The 1,867-nt window shown below is 35.9% G+C and overlaps 1 protein-coding gene across 2 annotated transcripts in view; it reads right to left on the reverse strand.

Moving 5' to 3' along the window:
• The window catches only part of NYAP2 (neuronal tyrosine-phosphorylated phosphoinositide-3-kinase adaptor 2), a 240,726-nt gene that overhangs the window by 62,172 nt on the left and 176,687 nt on the right, over nucleotides 1–1,867 (reverse strand). For both annotated transcript variants that reach the window (XM_011364076.2, XM_011364077.1), the window contains exon 5: nucleotides 1,228–1,434. In XM_011364076.2, coding sequence (XP_011362378.1) covers nucleotides 1,228–1,434 — 207 coding nt within the window. The remainder of the gene's footprint in view (nucleotides 1–1,227; nucleotides 1,435–1,867) is intronic.

Here is a 1,867-nt window from a genome sequence, read left to right on the forward strand (position 1 = left end):
TTTCAATTAAAGGGTGATGTCATTGGGAATTTTTTTCCTATAAAATACTATTGGTTCTGTATGTTTCTTTCTTTTTTTTTTTTTTGACAAAATGAACAGATATCTTTTTCTCATGCACTTATAGCTATTTATACTTTACTATCAAAAATAGATTTTTAAATTTCTGCTACATTCACATAATATTCCTCCTCTTAGATTTAAACTCAGGTTATTAAATTGGTTATCCACATGACACATGATATGGCTGCATCACCAAAGCTTTAAAGTAAATTTTTGAATGTGGGGAAGTTATTGCTCTGCCTCTGCCTGGAGACTATTATAGAAACACCTCTTCCCAAATACAAAAATGATTAATCTTATTTTGATTTTAACTTGTGCATGCCTATCAGAGAGAACACAGGCTAAATTCATGTAAACTGCTTTCCAAGATGAGTATTAGAGTTGAAAAGAACATTAAAGGATTGGCCTTTTCTTCAGAGCCCTATGCTCTTAAGGGGTAGAAACCTGAGGAGGCTGCTTGCTTATTTGTCATTTGTTTCAATTGACAGCTCTCTATGAGTCCATCCTGTAGATGAATCAGTTCAAAGCAAATATACACTACTTTAAAAAAAAGTTTAATAATATTTATTTATTAAAGATGCAAAATTGCATTGCAGATTTTGACTTAATCCAAATTTAAAGGAGTATTGGATTAGAATTTTCTAAATCTTTTGACTTAGATTTGGAAATTTAGTACCATGACGGTTCCTGTCTTCAGCTCACCTCTTCAGATGTCTCATAATATCTATTTTCTCGACTGCCTTCAGATTATTTTTGTTACATTTTAATCCTCAATTTTACTTCTGTTATTTTTTTTTCCAGTTGCCTAAAATCTTTTTTGAAGCAAAGGAGGCATAAATTTTAAATCATTTAAACTTCATAAATTAAGGTTGCTTTAGGTGAGGACTCTGGATATAGATGAAATTTGGTACTGGATGCTTCGAGTTGTCAGGGCTACTACATTGCATAGCTCCAAGAAGTATCATTCACTTCTCTATTGTTCACGTGCATAATACTCCCTGGAGTGGTCCAACATATTGTTACATTCCTTTGTGTGGAGGGCTATTTATACTGTCCCTATGAGTGAACAGAGATATCCTTGGCTATGGTTCTCCAAGTGATAATCGCATAAAAGCAGTTTCTAGAGACACAAGGAATTCCTGTCTGCAAAAGCATTATCGTTCTTACCTGAGCTGTGGTTTCCTGCTAACAAAGTGGGGCTCACAGAGCATCTTCCTAGTCTACTGGTGACCACGGGCGGCCCCGGTGTTCCATCCCATTCCTGAGCTTTGACAGGCTCTCTGGAAGATGCCCCGTGATGTCCTCTCTCCTTGCTGTCCAGCTTTGGTAGAGGTTCCGTGCTGTGGCTTCGTACTTTCAGCTCCTCTGTCGATTCTGTGTATTAATTAAAATTACATCTCATTAAACAAAAGTCAAACCTTACCCAGGTTTTATTTTTAAAATTAAAGAACAATTTTCTAAAATGCTTTCAATTTATTTTGGGGAATTTAGATGTGCGTTGATCGTTACAATATTTAAATAAAACAGGGTCAGAGATCACACTTTTTTTTTTGAGGAGTGCGGGTAATATCGTTGGGAAATAGTTTTCTCTTTGGAAAAGGAGAAGCTCAATGACTCTTGATCCTTTTTTGTTAACTCTTCCCTGTGCTCATCTTCAAGAAAACTTCTTAAAGAGCACTTTACACTCACTCTCTTTACTGTCTCATCTTTCCTCCACTCCACTACCCGCTGTGACAAGAATTCATTCCAGTCACTCTACTAAAACTGCTTTTGCTAAGATCGCCTAGTGCCTTCAAGATGGCAAATT

Source organism: Pteropus vampyrus, unplaced genomic scaffold (assembly GCF_000151845.1).
Source record: "Pteropus vampyrus isolate Shadow unplaced genomic scaffold, Pvam_2.0 Scaffold93, whole genome shotgun sequence".
In the NCBI taxonomy this organism is placed as follows: domain Eukaryota; kingdom Metazoa; phylum Chordata; class Mammalia; order Chiroptera; family Pteropodidae; genus Pteropus; species Pteropus vampyrus.